The 25,878-nt window shown below is 36.5% G+C and overlaps 1 protein-coding gene across 2 annotated transcripts; it reads right to left on the bottom strand.

Moving 5' to 3' along the window:
• Positions 1-351: 351 nt before the first annotated feature.
• On the bottom strand, positions 352-25,764 carry PEX1 (peroxisomal biogenesis factor 1). Of its 2 annotated transcripts, none has more exons than XM_056484968.1 (24): positions 25,585-25,764; positions 23,905-24,048; positions 21,891-21,974; positions 21,533-21,647; positions 20,671-21,443; positions 19,180-19,299; positions 16,951-17,074; positions 16,599-16,708; positions 15,221-15,321; positions 14,271-14,403; positions 13,472-13,568; positions 12,229-12,399; positions 10,821-10,975; positions 9,416-9,605; positions 9,040-9,209; positions 8,125-8,259; positions 7,469-7,533; positions 6,477-6,619; positions 6,296-6,399; positions 5,196-5,366; positions 3,444-3,674; positions 1,797-1,994; positions 1,321-1,451; positions 352-649 (listed from the first exon to the last, which is right to left on the bottom strand). In XM_056484968.1, the coding sequence occupies exons 1-24, from the start codon at positions 25,699-25,701 to the stop codon at positions 565-567; spliced, it is 3,867 nt and encodes a 1,288-aa protein (XP_056340943.1). In that variant the 5' UTR covers positions 25,702-25,764; the 3' UTR covers positions 352-564. The 2 variants fall into 2 exon arrangements, with proteins under 2 accessions (XP_056340943.1, XP_056340944.1); XM_056484969.1 differs by having other exon boundaries at positions 9,040-9,206.
• Positions 25,765-25,878: the final 114 nt, after the last annotated feature.

Raw genomic sequence — 25,878 nt, 5'->3', positions numbered from 1 at the left:
AGTTGTGAAATGCAATTTGGTATTCTTCTGATTAACAAACAGTGAAAGAAAACAAGATGCAAGTATCTTGGTCTGGCTTTTCCTGCTATAGCTGGAAAAGTGTATTCTGTAAGTTTTAGTCTAGTTGCCTGCTAATATACATATGAAGTACCACCCTCCTCTAAGCCCTCCAAAGGCCATTAGAGAATGGCTTTATAGAATATTTTAAAAACATATCCCCCATTGATATTACAGTCTATTTGAACAGATTCTATTTGTTATGAGGAAATAAGCAGAGACAGGAAATCATTGTTAGATTGTGGAAATTAAAATTTAAAAGTTTATATGATAAACAATTGGGCAGAACATAACCAATGTTCTCTCAAAAAATTTAATATCAATCTAAAGCAGGACAATTTTCTTCAAAATAAAATGTGTCAATTTTACAGCATTAAGTTTAAAAGAAACTTATCTTCAACTGCTGCATTAATATGCATATTAATATCATATGAATATAAATAATCTGATTTAATCAAATCTGTCATTTCCAGTTACAGTTTAGCAATTACAAGCAAATACAGGTTACTAAGCTAGAGTCATTTTTTGTCCTGGTCTGAATGTTGCGCCAATCTGTACTTTCCTCTTCTTGGGATTCTGAAAATTATCATACCTGGAAACAAAAAAAAAGACATTAGCAAATTCTTATGAAATATGTTTTTTCTGTTTGCCTCTTCAGATGAATATTAATGCACCACAGAACTCCAGATGTTTAATTAAATGTTTATGGAAATGAAGAGTGCCTGTCTCCTCAGACCTGAGGACCTGGAGGAGTTATATCACCCACAACCCTAACTCAAGAGAGCTCTCTGTCCTGCTTCCTTTATTTTCTTCCCAGCTTTTTATCCCCAAGTCCAAGGAGACACATTCTCCTTTTCAATATGTTTATACTTCTACAGATTGTCTTTCCCAAACACAGCTGCTACAAAGACCACTAAGACCACTACAGAGGGCCAAACTCCAGCAATTTGAAAATACAAGGAGCTACTACTAAGTGAAAGCAGGAAGGATCCAATAGTTAAAAGAGCTTCTTTGTACTGTTATAGCTCTTAACACAAAACCAGGGGTTTATTTCTAGGTCCTACATTAATAAGACAAATCATTGGTAAAATAGTTTCCCTTTCCCACTATGTAACAATATTTCTTTAAAAACTGCTGTCAAAAGCTATCAGCTATCCGCTGCCAGTCCCCACATTTATTTAAAACTATTGTGATTCTGATGTATAAGGAATGTGGCAAGACCACATCTCCACTGAATTCAAAATTACAAAAAGAAATACTTACAGTTCAGTAAAATGCTTCCAGTCGTCCTGACTAATGGATGGTCTCATACCCTGAAGAGCAGACATCAGATGAGACTGGGTAATAGTTAAAGTAGTCTTGGGAAGCACTGACTGATTAAGGGTGCTATCCTCCTTGAAAAGAGAGCCATTAAAAGACAATGAAAAATTTCTACAAAAACAGAGTGCCATCAATATCATTAACTATGGAACCTCCCCAATACATGTGCAGACAAATGTATTAAAAATACAGTCACAACTTTCCTCCCTTCCATATTAGTACATAACAGAAATAACTGTTGAATTATATGAATGCTAACATCTGGCTTATTTTCCTCAAACTATGTATGACTTATCTTTGCTACTTTTTTTGCACAGCATTAAATATTATTGCAAAAATTATTTCCTGAAATACCAAGATGTGTGGAAAAACAACAGAGAAGTGTTAAGACTAAACAATAGTTTTAAAAAGTGCCATACTCCATTCTTGCTTCTGTAATTTGTCTTGCTAGCATTGATTTCTGTCTTCAGGTGCTCGGCTTGCTGCTCCTGGTTCTCCAGGGAGTCTTCTTGAGAAGCTGCTCTGAGCATTGCAGGTTGTGAGGATGCAACATCTCTCTGAGTGATGCTGGTAAAGTCAGAAGTTATGGAGTTTGGACCGGACAAACACAAAGAGCTCTAAATTGATCACAAAAAGAAATACATTAACTCATTATGGATCCAAAGGAGCACTTCCATTATTTGGAATAAGGCTACAATTCAATATAAGCTTGCCTCCACTGGCAAAAAGAGTACTTTCTCTTTAAAATATATTACATATGCAACTTTTTTAACAGAAAGATTTAAATTAATATGCCAAAATATTCGGGCAAAAGGCCAAATTTGAAAATTAAGTGTTTCATATCTGGAAAACGTGTTTTTGTAATGGCTCATCTAACAAATAATAAAAGTCTGCTAAGTCCATTGCTTTAATTACTTCAGAAAATCAGTGGTTCTGAAATCTGGATGAGTTTATGTACTTAGCTTTAGAATTTAAATATTCATCACCTCCAAATTCTCTGTGCACTTGATAAGTAAGCACCTTTCCAGTTCAACAACTTGAAGAGATCAAAGTCCTTGTAGACTCCTTGCTGAAGAATTTTCAGTCAGAGGAAAACTAAGTCTTTAAGGTTACATTAATTGAATACTATCACCCATAATGGAAGATAAAATATACCAAAGCACCTTAGCAGTCAGTAGTCACTTCTCTAATGTCAAGTTAAGTTATTTTTGGCTTTAAGAATCAATGCAAGACGGTTTTGAAAACAAGAGTCTAAGAACTTTGATTACTACTTGTAGTAACAATTCTACAACAGACTGAAATTCATTTTGAAAATGAGTTTCACACGGATCACACACAAACTCTGAAACTATGTGTTCACTGTAAGGAGCTCAGAGGCAGCATACCCTGTTCTGCTGACCTGCCAGCCAAGACAGAAGGGCTGATCACTGTGCAGGTGCTGGGCAGCCAACCTGCACATCCCTAACTGCAAACTGGCCAGACAACATGATGCAACACAAGAAATTCTGCTCCTTAAAGACAAGAATGGAAGTTAAGCTTTAGTTCTGTTCTTTTTCACAATTACATAGTCTGGTTATTTTGTTAATGCACATTGTATTGGGAACTGAAGAAGGTTCATTGATTCTTGAAACTGTAATTTAATTCTTGAAAGCTGGGTTGTCAATCTTTAGTAATAAAACTAAGTTAAAGAAAAAACAACAGACAAACCAACCACCAAAAAGCTGAGAACTGTTTTGGTGTTAAACTTTGGAAGGGAACAGGCCATTTGACCAGAGAGTAAAATCTAATATGAATGCAATTTGCTTAATTATAAGGCATTAAGCAGTATTCTGGGATTTTGATTTTAAATTCCTGCAAGGTTGCAGGGAAGTCCATATTGTATTTTCTCAGATCATGTCCTTCCATCCCCTTCCTCACTGTGGACTACTAAGTATAATCTGAAGACAGTCTGAAGGTCAAAGCAGACATAATTGTATTCATAAACCGAATCAGGCAATTGGTATGTTTTTTTCTGCTTTTCAACTAACAATATTTAGAAAATTCAAAACATTAAGTGAATAATTTACCAGTTCTGAAGGAGTTCCATTTCCCAGCTCTGATTCATAAGAGCTTCCGAAATAAAGACGATACATGTTGGACCTTGGATCTTCAGGAAGCAAGTCAGACATGTCTAAAGAAATAAGAGAGTGCTCTAGCCCTGCTTCTCCATCTATTGCTGAATCATCTGAGCCACTGCTGTGGTTTAGAAAAACCATGGAAGAGAGACTGAAGTCACTATCAGAACTAGATCCAAAATCCTGTAACAAAGAACAGAACATTACAAGAGTTAACTCATAACAAACTACAATCAGAAATACATGAAAAGATATACAGTACAGATGGGAATATCAGTTTACATTTGACTCTAGTAGTAATCTATCTTTCTCTAGGAATATATTTCCAACTATTTTGCTAAGAAAATCTAGTACCTCTAAGAACTTTGTCTTCATTCTAGAAAAATGGTTTCAGGAGATAATTTTAAGGTTTAATTGTTTCCACTGCCTCACACTCTCAGTAACAGCAAGTGTTGGGAAATTTCATGTATGTGTACCACTTCTGTCTCAACTTTACCACCCAAGCAAATTAGTATCGTGTGTAAAATGCTCTAGGAGGCTGAAGTGAGTCTACTTTTATAGTGCCTAACTGCTGTAGTCATTTTCAGTCATAGCCAACACACTTTAAATGCTGATGTGGAAATTAGAATTGATGCTTTAGACTGGTGTCTGCAAACCTCTTTGATTGTGCACGTCTATCAGTCAAAAACTTCTGAGTGCATGCTACCAAGCATATGGATATTATTTATAAATTATAGATATGTACCACTGAAGTTCTAGTATTTTATTCCTGAACATCAATGGACTGTCTTGTATTCTCTCTGGGGTGTGTGCACACCAGTCTGGAGACACTGCTTCAGACAACAATCTCTTCCTATGATGGATAATCATGAGGTATCAACTACTCACTGATGCTACAAGTCAAGGGAGTGTTAAGACATACCGGAGATCCCTCTCAGTACTGAGAGTCACATCCTCAGAGCCCAATTCCTTGGTAACAGGCTGGGACAAAAATAATTCAAGAGTGTCTCCTTCATTCTGGACCCCTGACCCAACCCTTCCCTTTGGCACCGAGTAGTGGAAGCCATGCCTGTTCCTTTCCAGCTAGAACCAGAGGAAAGGCATTAAAAATGTGAAGAAGTGGCTGAACAGAGGCTAAAAGAGGAAGGATCTGTCAGTCACATGAGAGGTACAAACCAAAGGTGGAATCCTGTACTTTGGAAGTTCAAGTACTGGCTGGTGCCTGGAAGATGAGATAGAGCCAGCCATTTCAGGTATCGCCATCCTCTTGCCCTTCTCTCTTGACCCCAGTCAAACCCAATCTGCTGGAACAACTCCCCAAACTCCACCAATTTCTTGTTTCCTCCACCATCCAAAATGTGCCATCTCAAAACTGAATTTACTATCTGCTCCTAAGAAATTCAGTGTGGGATCCCTCCTGTCAATCTGTTAGTTGTTCCTCACAACTGTGATAAACACATGTGGGCTTACATATATCTATTCAACAATAAATACCTATCATTAAATGAGAAAAACCTAGTGTTTAAGAAGTATTTAAACCAATTCATTACATTATTCTTGTATTTTTCTGCAAACATTTTAAAATGCTAATCCTCTGTATAAAAATATAAGAAAACATAATTTTGCTAAAAAACCCCATTGATGCAATTAACTCTTTCAAACATATCAACATAAACAGGAGAGACTTATATCAGTTTTATTTACCTGTGTTAAATTTAAATTAGTATGGATTGCCTCCAATTGGGCATTGTATAATAAAGCTTTTAGGTCAGCCCCTGTAAACTGTTCTGTTTTTGCTGCCAAATCCTGAAAGTCCACATCATTTGCCAAGGACAGGGAATGACTGAGAGCTTTTAAGATTTCATAACGTGAATTCTGTAAAAAAGGGGGGAAAAAAGTCAGTAAAGCAACCTGTTATTTTCCTTGTCCTACCTGTGTGACAGTGCTTTGTCCCTTCCAAGGGAGGAAGGATATTTTTTCAAGAAGTTACTGCCCTAATACTAGAAAGATACTACCCTAAACAAATGTAGCACACAGAGAATATATTTCTCTAGTATATCAAGTAAATATGTGGGATTTTTATATATGGAATACATAGAACTATGAAGGTGAGCTCTGCTCCTCATATGTATTTTTGTAAAGAAGACTATGATGAAAATGAAATGCTTCTATTTACCTGAATGATCTTACTCTTAAATCAGAAGTTTAAAATAAAAAATAAAAAAAAAAAATTGAAAAAAAAAGAAAGAAAAAAAAAGAAAAAAAGAAAAAAAAAGACTATATCTATGCTCTCAAGGTACAGGATCATCATATGTGTTTTGGAATGAAATGATGTGGTGGTATTTATTAAATATGTGAACTAATCTCAAAATAAACAGCACTAAAGTTTTCTCATAAAATGGGGAATCAGGGACACACATTGTGCAACCCACAGCTATGGCTTTAGCAAATGGCAAATCAACTGGACTCATACTTCAAAGAGAGATGGAGAACAATATACATACTACATTACATCCAATTTCTTTCTGCAGATTAGTACCCTGTGTTTTAATTTTTTTTTTTAATCAGCTAGTTCCACAGGATATGACTTGATCCAAAAGACTGTGGTAAACAGCCTTTTCCTTCCCTAGTTTTATGTGAACACATTGACATTAAAATCAGTGAATTTATGTATAACTGGACCCGGGAAATCAAGTCCACTTTTTCCAAGTTTGAAATGTCACTACATGTAAAGACAAGGAGAATAAAACCCATTAGTCTGATTTTTTTCCTTGCCTCTTGTGTGAAATAATTTTTTTCCTCACCTGATCAGGAGGTGGACAGTACAGGCATTTATCCAGTCGACCTGGCCTTAACAAAGCAGGGTCAATCAAATCCGGGCGACTAGTAGCAGCTAGCACATAAACTCCTTAGGGAAGTGCAGAAAAATGCTATTAACATCTGCTACATTTCTGCACAAAAAGGAGCACACAGGTGAATAGGTACCTTGCAGGCCTTCCACACCATCCAACTGAGTCAACAGCTGGTTAACCACTCGGTCGGTGACTCCTGTGTTGTCGTGACCTCGGCGAGGAGCAATAGAATCAAACTCATCAAAGAAAACAATACAAGGCTTAGCTGCCTGAGCTCTAAAAGGGAAACAAAAAAAGCAATAGTTATTTTTCTGTTTAAGTGTCATTCACAGGTAGAATTTCTTAGAAATACTGAAGGTAATTGTTTTTTGCTTCAGAGAACAGTTGTATTTAATGACAGAATAGAAAATCTGCTTTCTGTAGAATTTAAGAGGTTCCAAAAACTGGGCTGCAATAGAATCATTGCTCATCTTTATGACATACTTTGCACTCACTTTATCATTTCTAAGTGCTCAACTGTCATATTAATATACATGAAAGCTCTAAAATCCAATCACTGCAGATGAGTTCTTGGCTTACAGACAGCTAACAAAAAGACTGTCTACATTATAAGCTGAGAAGCATAGGATCTGTAGGATATGTTGGCATTAGTTAACACTGAGGGCCAATAAGAGCAGATTTGTAAAAAAGAACTACTGGCACTGGGGACTTCAATACCAAGTTCAGTATTACCCTAGGTATCGAGAGTGCATTACTACTTGGAATACAGTCAACTGTCTTCTGGAATAATCTGAAAGGAATTCAGGCTATGTTTTCCAAGATAGTTTTCCAAGTTATGTTTTCCCAGATATCCAAGTTCTATGATGTGAACCAAAGTACTGTAGCTCAGAGAACTGGGAGTTCAGCTTCAAAAGCACATTCCTCATTGGAGCCAAAATGTGCAGTTCTTTAACAACGATGGCCAGATTGAACCTGCCAAGATACACCCATCTGCTTCAGCACAACTGATTATTTCAGATGCTTTTATGATCTGATGCCATATCTCTCCTCAGACAACAAAATTATTTATTTGTTCTTCAACCCCTGAAATTTATTGATAGGATCACAAATCTTTACAAAACAAACCTGTTAAATATATCTCGAACTGATTGTTCACTTGCTCCAATGTATTTGCTGAGCAGCTCTGGTCCCTAAAAATATATAATCAGAAAACAATACTCATGACATGTTTCTTAGTTTTAATGTGTAATTCAACATCAGCATACATTTTGCGTACTAGACTTAACTTTCTTGCAATCAAGACAGTGTCACCTCTGAACAGAACAGCCAAGGGATCTAGATAAGCCAGAAGAAATTTTCAAGCATTCCAACTTGTTTAAAAGAAATCATTTCAATTTTTCTATGGTAACAGAACATGTGTTACGTTATCTCAAGGCAAAGGTTTACCCTGTATTTTAAAAATGTTTAAAATATATTGCTCAATTTCATTGCCCAGTGGAATCAAAATCTGATGTTTTTTTACAAAAAAAATAAGAAACTAAGAACACCTAATTAAATTTTATAGTTCTACCTAATGAATAAGTATACAAAAAAAAATCTCAGTCATAAAACTCTGAGGTTCTAGGAATCATATCCAGAGGGACATCCAGAGACAAGCAAAATTTTATACATGAGATTTTTACTTTAGTATTTTGCCCTCACAAGCACATAGTTTCAGGTATTATGTAAGGGTATTTCATTCAGTTAATAAAATGAATCAATTAACCTTAAACTCTTGCTACCTTGATGCTGATGAAATTCATTCCACTCTCCTTTGCAACCACTCCTGCCAACAGTGTTTTTCCTGTTCCAGGTGCTCCATACAGCAAAACTCCTGATCTCTGTCGTATGGGCAGGTTTGCAAATAATTCTGGATACTAGAAAAGAGTTTCAATGTCATATATTCTAAAATAAGCAAGTATTCTGTAACATCACTGACTAGTGACTTTTGTCTAAACAGACTGCATCTAATTTATTATATCCTCCATATTATCCCAACAGCTCATCTGGATTTAGTTTACCTGGGGCTGAACTAGGTTCCTAAAATACAAAAATACAATACAGGTTCCTAAAATACAAACAAGTGGGATTTTCTACTAAGAGGAAACAAGCTAGAATAGGGATGGACTAGAGTTTTATATTCTCCCTGCTGGTAGTTCTAAATTCCTATTTTAATCACTGAATGATATAATCAAATATACCATTCAGTAATTTCTCTAAAGAGTCAATGCTCAATGGCTCATCTCAACATTCAAGTTTTAAGCAAGGCAGAAAGGCCAAAGTAAAATAAAGTAAGATTGCTGGATTGGCATTCATCTGAAAAAAAATACTCCTGTAGCAAAAGCACTGCAGAAAACAGCTGGAAATGCTGTCTTTACAGAGCCTAATCTCAAGCCCTGCAAGCGAGTGTGGCAATACTCCAATATTGTAAAGCAACACTTGCTCTGGAGTAAAGCTCAGCCATTGCCCTTTGCATTTGGAAGAGAGAAGAGGAAGGAAAAAGTGTTTTCCAGTAGCTGAAGACAGTTGAAGATTGAAAAGCTACAAAATCATGCCTGTCATCTTTCTATCCAACACTCTCCAAACATTAAAAAATAATTAATCCCCACTAATATTATGTAAAAAATTCAAGTGACTGATTTAACAGAACTTAGTACCTTTGCAGGTAACAAGATGGTATCCTTGAGCATTTGCTTCACATCTTTTAAGCCACCAATCCTGTCCCAGCCAAGGTCTTTAGGTTTATGAAGGCTGACATTTCTCAAAGCTAATGGAGTAAAATCTTTCAGAGCTTTTTGAAAATCCACAGTAGACAGATTCAAATCTGCTTTAAAAGAAATTAAAATGAAAAAAAAAAATCCTGAAAAAAATCCCAAACACACAGACTCCCAGTAACAAACTCCTAACAATATGTAACAATTAAAGGAATTTTAAATATGAGATATAAAAACTGGGGGCTCCTTTCTGTATTATTGCAGTTCTGGATAACAAAGAAGTAAGACTATGAAGTAAGAGATTTTGTTGTCAACATACCACCATTATCTGATGCATTCTGGTTAGAAGCACAGGTATGAATGGCACGATTGACCAGCATAGTAAAATCTCTGGCAACAAAACCTTCTGTTTCCTTTGCAATACACTGGAGATCAAGATCAGAGAAGTCCTTCAGATCAGAATTCAGTTTCTTCTTTATTATGGAATACAACATTTCATATCTTTGCTTCTGAAAAACAAAATTGTGCAGCAAGTGTGTACTGAGTTTACTATTCATATGGAGTTCAGGAATTTGAACAGTAAATAGGTATGACTTACTAAAATTCCCTTAAATATTTGCGTAACACCAACCATTTAAATAACAAAACCTAAGCAATATAAACAAATGCTAGTTCTTCAGATGCACTTCAATAAATTCACTGGTTTTATAACTTTACATATTCACCTCACCAGAGCTACTTTAAATTCAACATTAATAATGAAACATCCCTCCCTCCCCAGATTCTACCAGTTTACATCTGTTTTTTTCTGCTTCACAAGAAAAAGGACAAATTTCATTTTGTCAGTATGAGCAGAGAATATGTTTGAGATGCAATATATTGTGCCAGATAAAACCACTTCAAATAATTGGGTATCTTTTGAGATCTTGACTTTTCCAGTGATGTCTCATCCTTATTAAAGTATTAATATTAAAAACAATAAAAGCAGACTTGCAGGAAGTCGGAGAAAGTTAAACTGCATCTAACACAGTATGCCCTCCTGAGTGGCTTTTAATTGCTGGCCTGTGACTGAAGACACACAGAAAGGAACAACTCATACAACTAAATACAAATGAATCATTAGGGGATGAGGGTTTCAAAGTATCTGCTTTCTCCTGCATGAAAGTTAATACTGTTCATTCTTCCATCCATTTTTCTTTTCAAACTGGACTATGTTCAAAAGCAGAGGGATAGTATTAATATGAAAACAAACCTAAAACTGTCCCATAAAATTAACATTTGGTTTTCATAAAATTTTTAAAATACATATTCTAGGACATACTTATTTCACTGAGCTGTGAAAAAACACACATTTAATTTCATTTTTTAATTTCATTTTTCTTCAGCACTCCCTTAGAGGAAACAAGGAGACATGTACATCTCACCTGTGTTAGACAACCTGGCTTGTTTATGTTGAACTGAAATGTCCTCTGAATACACCCTTCTCTTACCACTGAAGAGTGGAGCCAACAATGAGTTTTCACTGGATTATTTTGGGTTTTTTTTCACTTTATAATGACAGATACAAGTTCCGAGGTACTTAAGTATCATGAAAGAACTTCTAAGATTCCCAGATTTTTTTCTCATTTTCAGGTGTAACCTCCTATTTTTGCAGCTGTTCCCATATCATATTTGAGGGTGCTGGGAAGGCAAACAACACTTTAACTACTTTTATTTGAATTTACCTGATCTGGAGATTGGATACATTTGAAGCACTGAAATATATGAGTTCCTTGTGCTGAAACCAGGGAAGGATGAAGGGAATGTTCAGACTGACTCGTGGCAATTAATGCAATCAAACTCCCCATGGAAATAACTTCTTTCATCAGATCTTTCAAAACTAAACACAGAAGATATTGCTGCATGAATTGCAAAAGAACAAAAATAGCCCTAACCTGGAGAGTAGCACTAGTGCACACAAAATATAACAGCTTTATAACATACTATTTTTATTCCCACGTTTACAGTTGTTTTTTTAGTTGTTTTTTTAAACTAGGAAGAAAAAATGTGTAGTGATTCTCTCTAGGACAGCACATTAAGAAAATGCTATTTTTGTAACATCACTGATGGCATTTACTTTTGTGTGCTATTACTCTCTATGCAAACAAAAAAAAAAAATTATAGGAAGAAAACCAGATCTTAAGCCTAGAAAATAAGCACTCCAGGAGAAAGGTAATACACAAAAGTTAAAAAACTGAGGATGCAAGGTAGATCTTCAAGAAAAAAAATCTTTAAAACTTTAAATCTCTGTTGTATGCATTATACATTTAAGTAAAAGTAATAAGAAAACAAAACAATTCTGCATTCAACTTAGCACATTTTTCAGGAAGAAATTATAGTAAGATTTTCTGAATTTCAAAAGTATTTCAGTAAAAATTTTGCTAACTCCCTCAAACTGAGCTAAGAAATGAAAGGCATTTTTTGCTATGGCTTTATTAATCTTGGTCATTTAGATTTAACTTGCAACTTAGTATTTCCCAGACTTTCAGGAATAAAAGGGAATCATATACAGGATTTCAAACTACAACTATTTTTAACATTTGTGGATTGTTACATTGTAAAACAAAACAGAAGTTCTACAATGTATACCAAGTAGGATGATAAAGAAGTTGGTACTCATCCAAAAGAAGCTGGTTCTCAAGAACAGTAAGTATCAATTTGATACTTACTTACCACTGTAATTATAAATAATACTAATAATTATGGAAAACAAAAAATCAATTTATCAGTAATTATCAGTTAAAGGTTCATCTGCAGTTTGTAATCAATTGCAACATATCTGAGTGTATGAGTAATATTAAAAAAAAGCACTGGCAGTGGTGCTGACAACAGGCATTACCAGTAGCAGCAGTGGTGGGTGTACATTGGCAAGGACTACTCCAAGATCCAGAGTGCATTATTGCATTATTTTGATTCATCTAGGGGTACACAAATGCCTACATACCATAATTTGTGAATCTCTGCCTGAATATCAAATGGCCCAGAGGCAATAATGACACAGACAACATTGTTCAGGTAGGACAGTACAGCTCAGGTGTAAGAAATTTCAAGTTCCATTATATTTCTATTCAGACAAAGGTAGAACAGTATTACCATAAGAAAGTCTATTGCTTTGAACTGTTTCAGGGCTGTTCTCATGCTCTGGTGTAGAAGGTACTCCGACAATGTGATCAAGATCATCCATCAAAAGAATGGATGGTTGTCTCCATGCTGCCTCTAAAAAAGCTTCTTCCACATGTTTCCTTATGTTTACTAATCTTTTTCCTAAAACAAAATACTATTAGAATGAGACAAAACATCAGGAAAAAAATCAGACTGACTACATCTTGCTCGTAATGTTTTATTTTGTCTATTTTGACTTCACATCTATAAATCCAGATACCAAGATTAAACCAGAGTCAACAATCACTGAAGAAGAGTCCACATCTTCAGTCAAAAGAGTACTAGAAGGTTCCACGTTCTAAAATGAGATTAATCATCTTTTACTAACCACTATAGAAGCCCACAAGTCTAATTTCCAGACAGTTAAAACCAGTGAAATATCAGCAGCATTATAAAATTGCTACTAAAGAATACTTAATTTGGAAGAATTTTCCAGAGCAAAGGACCTAGCTCATCATCAATCTTTCTCCTTTCCTCTGGTGCAAGGAGCTCTAGCTTAAGTAGTGATTTAAGCAAAAAGAACATAGTGAGGAAATATAAGGGCTTCATACGAAACAGTTGAGTATATTCTGCCCTTGTAACAGCAAGACTATTTAGAAAAGCCAGTGAAATGCAATGGCAGAAAAATGCTTCCTTTGTGCTCTTCTGTCTTTGCACAAAATAATTATTTTGATCTCACAAAGCCTAAGGAGTCATCTCATCATCTATAATCACAAGTGTTAGATGCCTATTGCCAAATACACTATGTCAGTAAATATGCCACCATAAATCAGGTTTCAGTCGGTCATTCAATCCTTCTTTGGTGCCTGTGTTATCCTTTCACTGAGTACAGGTATCCTTTAACACTTACCGTTTGTTAACAAAACATTTGCTTCAGCTAGCACACCTGAAAAAACGCACACAGTTCAATTTTTTGCAACTTCTTCTTATTTTGTAACAACTAGAAATTAGCATGGCAAGCATGGTTTGAATTGGCGGTGGTATGTGGGACAGACAGAAGTGTAAAATAAACTTACAGAAGCTGTATTTTCATCAGACCATTGAAGATAGTAATTGTGGGGCATCAAACACCCTTGCAAAAACACCAAAAATGCTAGAAATATTATTCAGACCAATAACTGTGCCTCTTTATTGTACAGCAAACATCTAAGATTAAAAGAAACTATTATCATACCTCTTAAAGCTTTACAATCAATTACTTCTATATGAGCATCCAGTCTAGTAAAAGCTTCTTTGCAGATGGCCTTTGCTAATGTTGACTTCCCACTTCCCTACAAAAAAAAAGTGAGATAAAGTAAACTGACAGCACCAAGGAGTTTCCGTATTTTTGTCACAGTATGCACGAGTCAACAAGCTGGAGAAGCTGCACACACACTGGGCTTATTCCTCAGTAAAAGTATGTATGTATTCTGCCACTGTATCACTTGGTAGGGACCAAAGCCCTAGAGTGAAACAAAGATAAATTCAGAGTGGATACATCCAGTACAGTGTTCTGATTTCACTGAGTTCAGTGTTAAGACATCTGCTAGGTCCAGTGACATATGGTATTAAATGGATCACTGTAACAGACAACGGGAAAATAACAGTATCAACTCCACTGCCATTTTATGTCAGAACACAAGAGAAAATATATGCCTATTTTCATTCAAATACTTCAAAGACAAGAGGTGCTTATCACAATATAAACACAAAGTAGATTAATTCCCTACTGAAATTGCATTGGCAGCAATCTTCAAAACGCATGTATATATATATATATATATATATATATATATATATATATACATACATATGTATAAACATGGATGTGTGTGTGTATGATAATGTTTTACTGAATTATCTCTGCTCTTTTTTTCAGCTTGTTCTTTACTCTTTGGAACATGCATAGTATCAAAGAAAACTGATGTCAATACCAGTTTGTAACTATGGAAAACAATGTGCAAGGGTTTGCAGGTGAAAGCAGAAGTGAGTACCTTTCCTCCTGTGAGAAGCACCCCTCCACTTCGCAGTCCCACAGCATTAGCAGCCAGCTTTTGAGATAAAGGACGCCCCAAAAGACTGTGGCTTATATGTTCAAATAAAGATGTTCCTAATTTGTCCACTCCTCTGTAGGGGAAAGGAAACATTAAATGGCATAGGGTAGCATCAGTGCACACTCTGTAGGCAGTAAAAGTTTGCACTATGGGCAAGTTAGAATGCTGACAGACTGTATTCTCAGTTGCCTTTCCCAGCACTGAAAGCACACTATCACAACACTCCAAACCTCTCATGTCTCTTTTGCCCCATCCCTTCACACTTGATACACAGTACTACTGTTTTCCCTTGTACTTACGACCACAGCACCCTGCATTTCTCTCCTCAGCTGATGACTGCAACAGAACTTTTAGGAACTAGAGTTCTTTGAGATCCTTACTACTAAATGTAGTTAAACAAATAAACAGATGGAAGTTATTAGGGGACACGGATTGGCAGACCACAACTTACAAGTTTTGTTTCATTTAAACATCCCAGCTGAAACCACTCCACTGTCCCTTGCTGCTATGTAGAAGTCTGTTCATACTACTTAGAACAGCAAAAACTGCTGAATTATCAGTATTTCTTCTAAAGCTCAGTTCCGAGTTTCCATGTTGAGGCAGTCTCAGTTCTGAGACCTTCCATATTACTGGCAGACATACTGAAATTTTCAGTATGTGAGTACCTTTAGACACATGAAGCTTTGTATTCACTGCAGTAAGACCCTTCAAGGACAAAATTAATCACGTCCATAAACTAGGATAAAGTCTGAACCTTATACAAGCCAAAATATGCACAATTTTGCTTAGATCTGGCATAGCTTCCAAAAAGTCTGCATTTCCACCAATGCTATTTTTCCTAATTCTCACTCCCATTCCCTCCCATCTTTTTTTCTAAGAAAATGTCTCACCCTAAATCGCTCAGTTTGTTGTATGGAAGGCTCTTGTCTCTATCAGGCATAGGTGGCTGGTTGTCATCATCAGCTTTTCTACTTAGAGGATGTAAAAGAACCTACAACAAAGGACAGTTAGGACTTTAGATGAAATATAACTATAGAGAAAGGCTATGGAGTGACCAGCCATTTCTGGAATTGTACAAAGACAACACTACATGTATAGTTTGCTGTACTTGAATGAAAGGAGAATTGGTGAAACAGAAGATACAACTACTTCCAAAATACAATCCAGTGTTGACAGTGATTAAATAATGTAACATTTTGGGCCAAGTGCTGTTTGTAACAGACTGTGCAGCCCACTATCTCTTCCCCTACCTGCAGCTTGTTCCTTCTCCTCGGCCATCCCCTGTCTTGCTGGCAGGAGAGCTCATGAGGAAGAATAGTGAAACAGATCAGGAATCTGATTAGGTGGGAAATAACTTGACAAAATACTTGGCAGGAATTTTTCCATTGTGTTCACCAGGGAGCTAGTATGGAAAGCTGGGCAGGCAAACGGGGAGTGCAGAGGTTCAGAGGTAAGAACAGGATAGTAGGAGATGTTGACACAGCTGTTAAGAAATGCATTTTGCTTTTTCTTCTTAGTTCCAGTCACTTAACAATTTCTAGAAGCCTTCTTATGGTTTACAAGCTCATTTTATTATTTTTTAACAGCAATCCTAAACCTTGCAGACAAATGCTATTCTAAACAGCCAAAAAACACTTTTCATTCTCCACTAAAATTCACTGTATGTTTAAAAATGAAAAAAACATTATCTCACTCCTATAACCATAACCCTGAAGTAATGGGCAGTGAATCAATTGGAATTACACTAATGGAAGTAGTAATTCTAATATTAAATAGAAATATTTATTGTTCTCAGAAATGAAATATGGAAGAAACAGAAGGCACAGAAACTATATCAGAGAAAAGGCAGGATGAATGTGGTCAGTTTGAATGGGGAATATGTCTCATCTTTGCCAGAACAAGCTACTGGTCCTGCTGAGGATACACTGAGAAGTGGTTTAATTACCAACGAAGAGAACAACTAAGTACAAGGATGGTATATATACAAATAAGTATAAGGATGTTCAAACTTGGACAGTAGTGACTTTCCCCTCTTCTGATTTTTCTGAGAGTTTGATGTACAAACTCTATGACACTCAATGACAAGCATGGCATGCCTAGAATTTCAAGCTACAGAATTATATAAAGGATGCAGATATAATTTAATGAATAAACTGACATTATTTACTTTAAAAGGGAAACTGAAATATATTATACACAAAATGCAATATATTTTTAGCAAGTATAACAACTTAAATTACTTGATACCTGATACTATGTGATATTTACTTGTATATTTGTCTTTTGCAGCAAACTGGGACTCAGTATAAAAATATTCTCAGACTTATTTTCTTCAGAACGCACAGGATGTGCTGCACTAAGGACAAACTCCTCCATTCCTGTAAAAACACAACAAACAACTATTAAAACTCGAAATAAATTCAGTTTTCATTCCTCACAAGATAAGACTGATTAGAATATTACTACAATATAATCCAAAATGAAAGAATAAAAGAGGTTAATCATTAAAGGCTAACTCAAGCTTACACTTTCAGTGTGAAGAGGTACCAATTAAAAGGTGTATACAGAAATTAACTTGCATAAGTAAATTCCATAGTAGACGTGACAGTATTATCCTTGCCTTCTTTAACAGACAGATGCACACAGTCAGTGCTTGTCATTATCCATGGGTGATCATCAGTAGTGGAATCCTGCAGCCAAGAACTGAATGCACATTTAACATCATCTTCCTGTATATCTTTATGCTAAATAGGAAAAAGGAAAAAAAATAAATAAAACAAAACCAGGTGTTCTCAAGCAAAAATATTTTCTTGCTATGTATGAGGCATTTGCTTCATGGCAGCAGAGAGATGGAAGAAGATGTAAGAATTTTATTCATTTAGCAAACAGCATTTTGCCAACAAACATCATTTCTATCAGCTTCTCTAGGGAAAGCGTCTGTGCAGCCCCTGCTATGGTCACAGCTGAGTATCAGACCACCTCTAAAGACTTTTCCCTCATATATGAGGAAATAATATGATATGAGGGCAAGGAAAAACTTCAATTTTTGTTTTACTTATCTGCCTTTCCAGATCCAAGGGCACTGCTCAGACCCTGGTTTGAAGATACGCACTGAGACTTATTTCAGATGCTCACTACACGCTCCTCTTCCTAGTATAACCTTTCCCAATAAACACAACCCTGGGCTTATCCAGTTCAGGGGCATCACCAACAACCTTCCACAGCCAGACAGAAACCAAGCAACTTATCCCAGATCACCTAGGTAACTGGAATATGAAAAGAAGTTCTGTCTAGATCCCATATCTCTTGGCTAAGTTTATAATCATAGATGCATAATTCCCATGTAGAAAAGGGAGAATCAACGAAGATGCTGGAAACAGTGTTCAGAAAGGAAAATGGAAGTTACTGTAACAATTCTTTCTTCATTTGTCTGTTTTTTCCAAGAACTAAAAAAAAATTTAACTGAATTAGAAAGAAAAAGGAGAAATCTGGATTTAAAATATACATGAGCACATAACTACTTTTTTATGATTTTAGCAGATTAATGCTAGACTATCACAGAATTTTCTGAGTTGGAAGGGACTCACAAGGATTATAACAATAATAATCCTTTTACCTCCAATATGAAAAAAAATAATGTAGTTCTTCTGTAGGTAAGAAACCAAGTTAGAATATTGGGGATGAAACACAAACCTGCCTAAGCCTTGCTGTGATGGCAAGTGCTGCATTTAAAGCTTTGAGGGGGAGCTAACATGGGAAATAATCAGGCCAGTGTCACACAACTTACATAGAAATACATGATACATCGGATGGGCTGTGAAAACTGGTACTAAGTATGTTCCTACAGATGCTCACCCAGAGTATGTCTCCCGTACAGAAAAACTGAGGGATTCAATGATATAACTTAAAAAATTAAATATTAACCATGAGGAAAAGAAAAAAGTAAACAAAAGACTAAACAGAACATACAAATTATAATACTTTCACTACCATTACCTGGGCATTGCAGTGTTGGAAAAATTAAAGCATGTCTTCTCTCAGAAGACTTAAACTGGATATTTACTCCTTAACTCTATGACTCTTTCTGTTTTGTGTTTCCTTTATAGGCTTAAAGGCATACACTTAATATTTGCTAGGTTTGAACCCATATTAATGTACTTCAAATGAAGGTCTGATGCAAAATTTTTATCAATTATTGCTGCTATTTTGACAGTGATTTTTTCACATTAGAGACCTAACTTAACAAAAAATGTGTATTTTCCCTACCAATACCATGTCTCCTTCATGTCAACATTATTTTTAATAAGAAAGATATAATAAATTCTCAAAATTCGAGAATAATGGAAAACTCTATGATTTTAAATGTGCTAGTTAGAAGTGCTATATCCTCTAATAGCTTCAGGAAAACAACAAGTCAAAATTCAGAATTCAATTTTCTCCATCCTCTGTGATATCTACCAGTTCCTTTAAACAGAATATTGTTACAAGTAGCAGCGCAACTATGTGGAGATAGCTACCAAGAACAACCCCAAATTTAATGGCTTGGTGTTTACATACATTGATCAAAATACTAGATAAGCTCTGTTTAAGTAGATCATAGCAACCTATTAACCTAAATTTACATAATAAAAAGAAAAAACAAGAAATTACTCCCCTCAAAAAATTCCCTTTGGAATTATTTCTATAGTCAACAATAGGCAACTTCCAGATCATCATCTAACAAATTAAAACAAATAAACACAACACCCTCCTTTCTCCCCCCACTGCCCCCACCATTCCAATTTGACCAGAGCAACATTATCAGTTTCCCAATATATGAACAAGTATGTGACCAGTAATATCAACTCACTAAGTTCTGTTTGGGTTGCAGTGTAAGAGATACAGGAATTTTAGGAATAGATTCAACTGACTTAATTCGGACTGTTGAATGCATTTCAATACGTAGCTTTTTTCTCAGACCATCTGCAATCTGAAATATTTTAAAAAAAAGCAAAAAAAATAGAAGTATTAAAAAGTAAACTAGTTATTGCATATATAATACTACATCAATTTCTTCATCACTAATGGAACCTCAAGAGAATTAAGAAGGAATTTGTAACAGTGACAGTGATATCCAAATCTTACTATTACATACACACTTCTAGTTACATTTTATCCTATTTGGGAAAGTGCTCACTACACCTGACCTTCTACTAACTTAGTAAATCCAAAAAGCTCAAAAAAGAAGAAATTCTTTGAACATTGCAAGAATGCTCATAGTATAGGAGAAAAATAAATATTTCATTTTAGTTGCTGATTAAAATTAATTTTACATGGGCAGGTAAATATGCATGGACCATTACAAAGACCACAACTAAGCATATATGCAGCAGAGAGTCAGAAAATCCAGTCTCCCTAGATCATACTAGACAGTTTCCCCTTTAAGGAAACTCCTGTTCAATCTGTGTTATTTTAAAACTTATACCAACTTGAAAACATCTCATAAATATTTCTTAACTATGAGAGACTTTATGATTGCTGGCATTGGAAAACTGTTAGGTTTGTCAAAAGATTTCACAGCAAAGAACACTGCAGGTTCTTGCTTTCATTCTTAACACAGCAATGAGTGAATGGTGAGAAATGTATCATGTCAGAGTAGCCAAATGGTGATTTGGAGCACATTCTGTTTGTTTTTATTGATCCCACATGTGCTTCCAGGAAAGAAAGAACATAATCAGGCAGTAGTTCTATCAGAACAAATGAAAGATCAGTATGTCCATAGCCAGACTTCTGCCAACTTGTTAAAATGGCAAATGAAAACTAGAACAGTTTAAATTATACAAGCTGGTTATTTGAAATTAATCTTCAAGATGTATTTTAAAGAGTGTATAAAAGGACTCACAAACACTATGTAGCACTAGGATACGCTATCCCATTACTTTACAGTTTGATGACCCCTAGGTTAAGGCACATTTCAAAGAGTTGATGAAGAGTTTTATTATGCAGTACTGAATGTATGTATATATATACTTTCTTATTAATACAAAGGGTACCCACAGATTGTGAAGAAAGCACACATTCCCTTCAGAAATGCTGAAGCATTTTCCTCATTTGGTGTAAAAATGCCAAGTGTGCGGAAACCCAGAGTACACTGTACATCTTGGAGGATGATGGTAATTCTGGATGCAATCCAGAATGAGTACAAAGCACAGCTCTAGAAAACAGTATTTGGTTCTAGTAAACTCAAGAGACTGACTCAAAGTCTACAGCCCAAAACTGCACATTAAGTGGCCAGTTCACAACTATCCAATAGAAAATATTATAAAATGAAAAGCCCAAAATATGGAGTGCTCAAACTGACCCAAACTCTTCCAACATGCAGGGCTTCCCCATCGTGGCCATACTCTATGACACTCTTTAGGTCTTCAAATCCATTCCAAACGATTCGAACAACAGATCCCTCACTGGATGCTTGACCACTATTAGAATTAGAAGGACTTCTGTCCTGTGTACTAGTCAAATGATTTTGCTTTTCGAGTGGCAGATTTTGTTTTGCTTCTTGATGACGCTGTCTTGGGGAAAGCAGCTCATTAATTTTCCCATAAGATACTACGGGATTTGGATCCAAATCAATATATTCCAAATTCCATGGAAAAACGTGAACAGCATTGCATTTCAGAAATTCATGAGTGGAGGATACACTCTGTACGCTGGGAGGCTGGGACTGACATACTCTAAAAATGGAATCCATGTGAATTAAGTTCAGCAGCCTGTCTTTGAAGGTGCTCATTTCATCGTTATCACACGAAGTCTTTTGTTTCGGCTCAGCTGTATTAGAGAAAATGTTTCCTATGAAATTCCATATATTTGGGAGAACATTTGAGCTAAACATCGTGTTTGCATCAACCTTACTCTGTTCAAGGACTCCAGACTTTAAGTAAGGTTGTTTGGCAAAAGGATCCTTTAATGTTTCTTCTTGTTCCATATTATTTTTCACAAAATTTTTGAGCAAGATGTCACGTTCTGTGGCAGGCGTGCTGGTGATATTCTCCTCAGGTCCATGTGTTTTGGGACATACCAGAAGCTCCGTGCATGGCTCTAATCTCCCATATGGGGCTGCTGGCACAAGTGTACCTAAGTATGAGCAAAAGATGCCAATGAATGCATCCACCCCTGCAAAGCAGCTTACTGGAGGTGCCCCGAGAGCCTCGAGCGCTGCTTACCAATTCTGATGTAAACGTGGGTGTGCTGCTCAACCCAGACAGGAAAGATGGCTCTTGGAAACACCACTCGAATCTGGTCAAGAAGATGTCTTTCAAGAGAGGAAGCATGCAGCTCCTGGGAAAATGTGGTACCATTATAAATTAAATACTGCACACATTTTTAACATTTGTTTGAAGAAAAAAACCTGTATGTCTCTTTCCCATACACCATTTGAAATATAAAATACAACTAAATTCCACCACATTTAGTATTTTCTTAGAGGCTGAAAAGAATGCGGCATTGTGCAAAAAACTGCTCTAGTCAGAATCTCTGTCATCTGTAAGATAAGAATGTGAACAACAGCAAAGGTTTTATTACCAAAATTTCCCAATCATCTGCTGTGAGTGGTTCCACTTCTACTTGCTGACAGGAGGACACGTGGGAACAAGGTTCAAGAAACACCTGGCAAAAGTAACACCAAAATATTTAACTCCTTTTTTTTTAAATATATAAAAGCTTCATCTTTATTTCAACTAGAAAATTGACATGTCTTTCATTATATGTTTTTGCTACTTGGAACACACACCATCCTAATGACACTAGGTAATTCATAAGCAGATGAATGCTCAGTGGATGGGAAATGGATCCCATTAGGCTCGAGGACCTCAACAAGCAGTGAATATTAAAAGCATCAAAAGTTGTATCAGGTGATATAAATCAATTTTTAATACACCTTGATGGCATAACCATCTTTCCATTTTTTAATCTTTATTATTAAATCCCCAGGATTTTAGAAAGCTGAAAAATTAATTTGCTTGTGCATACATTTAGAACCAGCTGAAAAATGAGGAAGAAGTACAATAGAAAAGCAAGTCCAGCTCCTTAATGAATGGTTTCGTAGGAAGCAGCCCCATCTCCCTAGAACAGTTTTAATATTGCGTGAATCAGAAGAAATGGTAAAAGCTGTTGTGGCTTAGGTCTTTCAGAATGCATTAAATACAGACTTCTAAAGTCAGTTTTTGCCAAAGGCTTCATTTGACAAAAAAAAATTTGCAAATAATATCTTGTGATTAATTTTCAAAGAAACATCATTATTTTTTTCCTTAGATAAAACTAGTTACCTGTCCTCTGGGAAAATTACATTAGTAATTACTAATGTAATTTCACATTACTAAAAAATAACAATCAGTTTTGAAATCCTCTATGTCCTTAGTTTGAAGCAATAATTGAGAGGAATATCTTTTCCCCAGCACAGCAAATAGAATATATACAGCAAACATGTAACTTCTGAATTCAAAACAATGGTGAAACTACCTAATTAATCATGTATTTATTCAATTGCATAGATGATTATTCCCAGATAACAGCTGGGCAGCTGGGTGAGATGTTCTTAGGTTCCCTTTGTCAATTTGTTTTCCTGTTGAAGGCTATTAATTGCTAGAACTAAAAAGAGTAGATGCCTGGCTGCTCAACCACTAAATTGGAAATTTCCGCAGATACACAATTTCTAAAAAAACATATGTTTAAAAAATAAACAAGGTAAGAATACACTGCTCTGAGTCACATTCTTTAATGTCTTGTATTATGTTGAACTAAATTTTGCATATAAGGAAATAGGCAAATATGAATACACTATACAACAACACTGTATAAAGCAGTACTTTCCTATTCTTGTTTGTTTGAATGTCTACCTACTAATAGAAAAAAATTTTTTTGATTTTGAGATTTTAGTAGTCCCATGACAGAAAACTCTGTCTGCCTCTTGAGCATCTCTAACTTATGCTCAACAAAAGAGTCGTTTATGAGAAGTTTAACAGAGTGTTCAACAGTAAGAGATGAATGTACAAGAAGTAGATAGATAGACAGACAGATAGATAGATAGATAGATAGATAGATAGATAGACAGAAAGATAGATAGACCGACGGATATTTACAAGAGGTGACTGCACATATTCAAAGAGAAAGGGACATTTGGTGAAGGAGTGAAAAAACAGATGAAAATTTAATCCCCAAGTAATTTAAACAAGAATATGCAGAAAGTCAATAGCTACTTTAAAACGACAGGAAGTCCAAGCAAGATATTCCCATTCCAAGTTTTTCAATTGCTTGAAAGTGTATTTTCTGAAAATTAATGTCACTGGAGATAGTTACTCCAGCCCTGCAAAGATGTACCCACAGGCCTCTCCTAACACTGTTTACTCAATTGTTAATGGTTTAATGAGCAAATCTTTTCATGTTCAAGATATTTCATGACAGTTAACTTTTCTCATAAAATGAAAAAGCTTTCTAAGTACAGGAAACAAGGTCATAGCTTATTCATGAAGTATTATCTTTCCACTTATCTTCCAATATACACTTTATTTAAATATAAAACAAAGATAGGATTTCAAACCTGTTCTCCATCTGTGATACCAAGTTTCTCTGCCAAATGTCTGTTAATCTCTGCAATATTTTCACCCTGGTGACCTCGATGCCTGGTTTCCATCCAGCTCAAAAATACAGGCTGATGACCACAGGATACTTTCACAGCTTGGCCCTACGAGTTTCAAAGAAAGAAAATAAAATAATATAAACCCAGGTAATCAAGACGACTATTAGAAAACCAAAATCGTATCTGATTAGAGAGATCAAAGGAATTAAAGATATTATCTAGATTTTACGTCTTGTTTGCACAACTCTCAACACAGAAGTGAGTGTTGGTTTCAATTCTTAAACAGCTTTCTATTTTTATGGACTATTTTAAAGTAAGAAAATTAATTCTTTTTTCTTTCTTCAGCATGAGAGGATTTCAAAAATATTTTACAGAAATGTGTAATTGCACATTTATATTTCCCAAATTAGGAAAAGAAATAAACATATACTTTGGTTTCACAAAAACTATAACATTTATATGGTTTTCCGTGACATACTTGAAGTAAGTTAAAAATCATATTAACTCGGACAAAATTATTTTATCAATCTGTTTCAGAATTGCACAGGTATTTTGATGTCAAACTGAAGAACTTATATCTTCTGCAATTAGATTCAGCTTTTGATTCCATTTATGCCCTTTTAAGCATTTTTATTCATGAGATGTATTTAAGATGCTATTTCTATCAAGTTTTCTGAGATTCTATCTTTTCTTTTAGCAGCTCAGGTTAAGCAAAAGTAGGAGTCCACCATAACAAACAATGTACAGAATGACACTACAAGACTTCAAAACAACTGCACTCCTTTCTCCTCTCTCGTCAAGCAGATCTGTGAAACACTCAGAAACTGCAACTGAAATGAAGCTCACATTTAATATTGCATTTCTTCCAATTCCACCAGCCTTGTTCTACCACCCCACAGATGAACGATCAGGTTTTGACACACCTACGTTGCTTTCCTGTTGTGAAATGCCCTTTTTGGCCTTGAGAAACCAGAGGTTACCCACGCCGAGGGAGGCCTGCTCAGCCCACAGGGGCTGTGCGAGAACTCCTGAGCTTTGCCTGCGTCTTTCTCGACTCATTCCTGCCGATTTACAGCCTGTTCTGCTGGCACTCTTAGTTCTGTGCTCATGGCACAAGAGGCACACGGTGTCTCTCCTCCCGTTTCCACGTGTGAAATGTTATTTACAGTGTAAGGTGCATTTTCCCTGCAGCTGACCCCGCGTCCTCAGCAGGGCTCTGCAGGTCGGGAGCGCCTTTCTATAGTGACACATTTTATTTATGTACATCAAGAATGAGGATTCTGCATGGATTTGCCACCTCTTCTCCTACCTGAATTAAATATTTACACATTCGCTTAATGCTAGCAGGTTACGGGGAAAACTGGTATGAAATGGGGAGTGTTGAGAGAGACGCAGATGCCCACAGTGCACGTTGGGGAAGAAAAATTCCCGCGTTTTATTAGGAATAGATGACGATACTGGGCCACGCAGGAAGCGAGTGAAGGAGGGGCTCCCCGATGTCTCCCCGTGAGGGGTCCCGGCTGCGGGGAGGGCTGAGGGCTCTGTATCGCCACAGCAACACGATGCGGGGGCGCGCTCACATAATCCTCCCGCCTGCCTGAGGCGTCCCTGCCCGGGCCCCGAGCGGCGCCGCCCCGGTACCTGCTGCAGGCGGAGGAGCGAGGCCAGCGCGGGCGGCAGGTGCAGGAAGCAGTCGCGGGTCCCGCTCAGGACGATGGTGGCGGCGGCGGCTCCACCGGGGTCGCCACAGCCCCACATGGCCGCGGCCGCCCGGGCACGGAGCCGCCTACCGCCCGGCCGCGGGGGGTAATGGTCTCTGCCCCCCCCGGGGCAGTGGTACAGCCCACTGCCGGCCAATGGTACAGTGGTACTGCCGGCCAATGCGGGCGCGGCATTTCCCTCCGCATGTTCCTGATTGGCTCCTTCGCTGCGGAC

Source organism: Oenanthe melanoleuca, chromosome 2 (assembly GCF_029582105.1).
Source record: "Oenanthe melanoleuca isolate GR-GAL-2019-014 chromosome 2, OMel1.0, whole genome shotgun sequence".
Taxonomy (NCBI): Eukaryota; Metazoa; Chordata; class Aves; order Passeriformes; family Muscicapidae; genus Oenanthe; species Oenanthe melanoleuca.
This window is presented reverse-complemented; position numbering and strand designations above follow the sequence as displayed.